Source organism: Pelecanus crispus, chromosome 3 (genome assembly GCF_030463565.1).
Source record: "Pelecanus crispus isolate bPelCri1 chromosome 3, bPelCri1.pri, whole genome shotgun sequence".
NCBI lineage: Eukaryota > Metazoa > Chordata > Aves > Pelecaniformes > Pelecanidae > Pelecanus > Pelecanus crispus.
In genome coordinates this window covers 1,454,386-1,460,385 of record NC_134645.1, presented here as the reverse complement: position 1 = coordinate 1,460,385, position 6,000 = coordinate 1,454,386, and the positions used below count along the sequence as shown (strand labels likewise).

Sequence of the window (6,000 nt, the reverse complement as noted above, 5' to 3'; positions counted from 1 at the left end):
CTCTCGCGAGGCGCCGCGGGGCGGAAGCCGGCCCTGAGGACCGCGGCGGGGGGGGGAGGGAAGGAAGGGAGCGGCCCGGAAGCAGCGCGGCGCCCGCCATTAAGGGGCCGCCCGCCATGAGCGGCCGCCATTAACGGCGGCGGGGGCGCGCCCGTGACGCCAGCCCGCACGCGGCCTGAGGCGGGGCCCCGCCCCCCCGCGGGCGCGCGCGCAGCCCCCTCCTCCTCCTCACGTCGCCCGCGGGGCGGGGAGGGCGGGGCCCCGCCGAGCGCTCGCGCGACGTCACGGCGGCGTGACGGGCGGCGCGGCGCCGCCAATGGGAGGCCCGGGCGGCGCGGTGACGCGAGGCGCCGCCAGCCAACGGCCGGGCGGCGGGGGCGGGGCGGCGGCGGCGGCGGTGGGAGGAGCGTGCTCGCGGGCGGCGGCGGCGGCGGCCAGCGGCGAGGCGACGCCATCGCGGCCCCGACGGGCGCGGAAGACGCAGTGGTGGCGGCGGCGAGTGCGGGCCGCGGCCGCTGAGCGAGCTGGGGGCAAGCGCCGGGGGTCGCTGCCGCCGCCGCCGCCGCCGTCCTCCTCCGCCGCCGCTGCCGCCGCCGCCGCTGCCGCCATTTTGTGAGAGTGCCTCGAGCGGGCGCCATGTTTGTAAGGAAGAATTAGGGCAGCCATCTCCGGCCACCAGCACCTCCCTTCCCCCGTGTGTGTGTCCTCTCGTTCTCCTGTGCCCCGGGCCTGCTCCTCCGAGCCGCCGCCGCTGCTGCCTCCTCCGCCTCCTGCCCGCGCGGGGCGGCCGGGCTCAGCCTGTGCAGCCTCGCCCTGCACTGAGTGCCCGTTAGTGTCTCACTAAGTAACCGTGAGTGAAACCTTCATCATCTCTCCTCACTGAGGGACCCGACCCTCCTCCTCACCGAGCCGCCCCCAGAGCGGCTGTGCGCGCCGCCGCCACCTCCTCCTCCTCCCTCCGCACCACGGGCAGCGGCAGTGTCCTGCCTTCTTCCACCTCCCTCCTCCTCCTCACCACACCACAGCCAGCACAATGGCCTTTGAAAGCCTGTTCTCCAAACCCCCAAACCCAGTTCTTGACCCAAACATGCCCGACTCTGACAGGCAACATGCAGGGGACGAAAGGTCGAGTAACATTCTTCTCTCTCTCCGCTTCTCATAATGGTGATACTAGTGGGGTGATGATGATGCTGATAATGATGATGATGATGATGCTGTGTGTTAATGTGCCTAGGGGGTTAACGATGTTTTTGTGGGGGCAGGTCACCTTCAGGCTGGAAGACCGGGGTGAGGACTTGGGGGGGGTGGGGGGGGGGAATGCAAGGAGGGGGGGGGGGGGTGTCACTGAATTAGAAGTGCATTATTAGCAGGGTTTTATTTTTTGGAATGCATGCATTTTACATCTTCATTTATTTATTCTGGCTGGGAAGGGGGACTGTTTTCCATTTCTTTCCATAAATTGCACTTTCCAGCGGGTGTCTGTTGAATGTCACCATTGTTCTTTTTCTCCCTTGCCCTGGTGCTGCTAGTCAGGTAGGAAAGGGTGCTTTGAGTTGTGGTTTTCTTTCTTCCCCCCCCCCTCCCGTTGTTTTTGTTCATACAAGAATCTCTCACTAGATCCATATTTAACGTCATTTTCTTGCCAGATTACACCTTACACATTTAACTGGATCTTTTTTTATGCAGATTAAGGTCTGACTGACGTTATCTTTGCCACCTCTCAATCCCCATGCGCAGAAAACCAGAGTCCTGTTCCTGGTGAAAGGACCTCTGTTCCTCCCTCCCTTTCTCTCCTGCAGCTGCTGGAAATTCAAATCCTTTCTCCAGGCAGCCCTGGCCTTCCTAACTAGCTCCGAAAATACTGTGCCAGGGTGACAGCTACCAGTCCTTCAGTCTACATCATGTACTCAGAGCATTTGTGACACCACTGCAGGAGTTAAAAAAAATGCTGGTTTTCAACAGCTGGGCTTCAGTCTGTCCTCCCCACACAGCTCCACAACCATGCTTGGTGCTTGCTTCAGAGGACTGAAAAACACGGGGTGTGGGGGGGGGGGAGTCTTGTGAGCGAATGTAACTGTTCCCTTGCTGGAGAAAGAGTCACTAATTCTGTGTTACAAATTGGGAAGTGGAGGGCCACACGAGCTGACTGACTGGTCCAAAAATCGTACTGAGATTTAGTATCAGGTTCAGGGCAGACCCCAGAGCTGCTGATTCTTCTTTTCACCTTCCTGCTTTTAATTGTGAAATGGTGTAAGTTGTGTCATGCTGTATGTTCCAGAAAGAGTGCCGTGTAAAAAGCAAACTAGTAATCCACTGGGATTGCTGAAGATAGGGCATAACCACTTATTAAAACTGTGCAGCAGTAGCCGGCAAAGTGTTTTAGAGTTCCTGGAGTTAGTAAGTCTGTGACTTTTTACTGTTTCAGGGCTTGAAAATACTTTGTGTTTTAAAGTCCTCCTTGAGGACAAGCCCAAGTTACCCACTGTTCTGCTGGAAGCACAGTTTTTCTAACTTGGAGTTACTCATGCGATGTTGACAAGTAGAGTTCCTCTAACCAGCTGTTCTCACCAGTATGCCTGTTGTTACACTGGTAAATTACGAAATAGAATACTACCTCATAGTCTAATGTACTTTTAATATAGGTTAATTTATACACATTGCTTATCAGGTTTTAATTCCAGAAGAGCAGAAGGCTAGCAATAAACACATTTACCTGTTAAATAATACTTTCTGTAAACAAGACTTTATAAAAAAAACTTCTGCTCCCCTCTGATCAGAGACGTGTGTAGTACAGTGCAGTCTTAATACACCTAGAGTGTTGTTAAAAGAAAAAAAAAAGCCCCAAACGTAAGTCTTTGTATTATATTAGGTCTGCAAATGTAATGCTGTCAAAATGTAGTATTTTAACTTTCTGAAGTTTATAAAGATTTCCCTACCTGCTGGTGACTGGGAAGGCCTGAAGAGGAACAGGGTCTTTCCCATCCACAGAAAACATGGTTGACTCGCCGAGGGGAGGGGCAGGACAGCTTGAACTAGGAACGATTTTCAGTCCTCAGTTGGTTTTGTCCAGTCTCCGTTGTAGTCGGTTGAAAAACCAGTTTTAAGTTCTAGAGGAAAGATGCAAGAACCCGATACACTCGTACGCTGAGTTACCTTGAATTGGGTGTCTCACTGCAATACTAGTTCGGTATTTTAAAATTAACACGCCTAGTTTCAATTCATTTTATCTTGCAATCGATTTTTTACTGCATTGGTAGCTCAGTAGGACTAGTTTACTGTAGGTACAGCCCATAATAGGAAGCTGCTGAAATAATTTAACAGATTAGATCAATTTGTTCCTGTTAACATTTTGTCAGTTTGGTTTTGAACTGGTCTGTAGAATTATAAGGAAGTTGGTTAGTGTTTTTGAGCAGTAGAAAATAGTAAAAAACATTGTCCACACTTGGAATATTCTAACTCGGAAGATTGTTTTAATCCAAAGTCTTTGTTTTCTTGGTTGGGGCACCTGATTAAGTGAGGAAGGTTTCACATTCTTTAAGTATGTTTAGTTAAGTCATTGTGGAGATGTTCTCTTTGAAGTATTTGAGACTTCCCATACACACAGATAACGGGCGTCTTTTTAAAGCCTTTCCTGTAAGGCTAGGTTTTATTAAGGACTGCTTGTTATGTAGGTAATCTTTGATAGGGTAAGAAAGAAGGCCGAGGCGGGGTGCAGGCAAACTCAGTTACAGCAAATAAAAACACAAATGTGTATAAATGTGCAAGTTATTGATCTCTTCCGGAGGTCAGCAAGGTCTGATTACCACTTGCGATAGTTTGTGGTTGCTGTTACCATCATCTGTAGGACTGGGCGCTTCATATTTCTCTTAAACTTTAATTTCTCTTAAATGTTGTAGGCATTGTCCCACCTATACATCATGCTGTAGATGAATGTACATGCCTAAGAGAGCTAAACACTTGTCATGAGTATAAAGAATCCAGTCCTCATGCAGACTTCTGTAGACTCTGATTTTTCTGACTAACACTGAGCTATTACAGGCTTGAGGAGGACTTGTTTGCTACAGTTAATTCTGCATTTGAAATCGGTGCCAGATTTACCACTGCCAGGAACTTTAGAAAATAACTCGGCGTTCATTTATTTTTTGAATCTAAAACGTTAGGTTGGTACTGGCACTTTCTGTTGGCTGTCTCTGCTTTACTGTCATTTAATCTCCCGGCTTGGGGATTTCTTAAACCATTTTCTGCTGTAAAAATAGCAGTGACCTAACGATAGGTCTGAACATTGAGATGCCAACTCTCGGATCACAGAGGTGCAAGTAATGCTTCTGTAGCCAGCGTGGTCTTACGTGTTGCGTTGCAAGTGTAAGTATCAGGCCCCTTTTTACGTGCTCGTGGTACAATAAAGGAAATTCTACATTAGAGACAGCTCTCCGACAGACGCCCGAGTGGCCTGTGCAAAGCTTCTTTAGAAAATTGTCCTGATTTTTGCAGAGGGTGTTTGGAAATGCCACTTCAAAGCTGGGCTTGTCTGTTGCGTTTCAGGTTCCTTTTCCCCGAGAATCATGCTAATCCTTGTTGTACGCTTTCTCATGTACTTGATACAGTTTTTACAGTTTAAAAGGAAGTTGGTACAGTCACTTTCTTATTCAAGACACACTGATTTGAGTTTTATGAAGCATAGCTGAAGCGTTTGATTATGCCAGTCTGCCCGCTTCTGGCTGTGGTGCTGCTCTTCCAAAGCCTCTCCTTCGCCAGCTACGTGTGCCTGGTGTACATCCCGATGAGCCAGGTGAATAGAGACTCCATCCAGCCACCCCTTTGCTTTTATTTTATTTTCCCAGTTTCCTCTTCCAGCTGTCGTAGGGATTGCCTGCTCCCTTTCAGAGTACCAGTTTCGCACTCCCGTCCTCGGCGAGCACGATTTACACTCTGCTGCTCTAACAGGTCTGTCTGGTTCACCATAATGGAGACCTGCTCTGCTAAATTACAGCCGGTGGCAAGTAAAGGGGAAAATGCAAGTGGCGGATTGTAACCAAGGCGAGTGACAGCAAACTGCAATCTGTATTATATGTACCTTAGCTGTACGTTTTCTCCGTTACTACTTAGTCAACATTATATTGCGAGTGGCTTTGCCCGTCCCTTGTCTCGCTCCGCGTGGCTCCTCGGCTCCGTGAAGCGCCACAGCCTCGCAGATCGGGGAAGCGTTTGTGGAGCAGAAGGGCTAAAGATCTCGTCTAATCCGCAGCTGCTATTGTCCGGCCTGACTGCTCTCCCAGTCTCCCTTGCCATAAGGCTTCTATCCATCTTTAGTTAAACTTGATGACTTAAAATGCATCTCTTTTATTCTGCCTGCTGCTTTAATGCCCTCTGTCCACGCGTGCATAATTCAGTTTGAAAACGTTTACTTATAGCTGTTTTTAGAGATTTTTTTTTTCAGTAATAGTTAATCACCAAAGAATGTGTTCATGTTAAGTTGAAGTTGTTTGTGATCACTGGTTGCAGCCTTGTAAGCGATTTATTGTTTTCGAGTGTGATTTCAAAACTTGCTTTGACATTAGGAAACTAGGAAGTGAAGCGATAATGGCTCCCAAATATGCCCTGTGGGCAAACAAGGCTTGCCTGCCATCCAGCAAACATTGCAGGAGTGGCAAAACGCAGCTGGCTGACGTAGCTGTTACTCCTCATCCTCCTGGGACGGAGGAGGAGGTGGCCTGTGTGAATTTCTGTCATTTCTTCTACAGTAATAAACCCCAGAGACTGGAGATAGTTAGGTGGCAGGGTGAGAAGGTGGCCTTTCCAAAAGTTGCTGGTTGGCCTCTAGTACCACCACAGGAAGCTGTTTTTTGGCCTGTTTGTTTGGCATGCCTCACTGCTGTCTTTCTCACTTCTTTTCCCCCACTTTATGGGAACAGGGAATCTGTTAAAGCCAGCCCTGGGGATGAGAGCAAAACAGAGGTTAAAAAACCCGAGCAATTTGGTCTGTAGCTTTTCATGATGCAA

General features: G+C 49.5%; 1 protein-coding gene across 1 annotated transcript in view; it reads left to right on the top strand.

The window, feature by feature from the left end:
- The first annotated feature begins 766 nt into the window (after window positions 1-766).
- ZC3H6 (zinc finger CCCH-type containing 6) overlaps window positions 767-6,000 on the top strand; it is a 31,247-nt gene continuing 26,013 nt past the window's right edge. Inside the window, exon 1 of the mRNA XM_075707244.1 lies at window positions 767-1,125. Coding sequence (XP_075563359.1) covers window positions 1,034-1,125 — 92 coding nt within the window. The 5' untranslated portion in view covers window positions 767-1,033. The remainder of the gene's footprint in view (window positions 1,126-6,000) is intronic.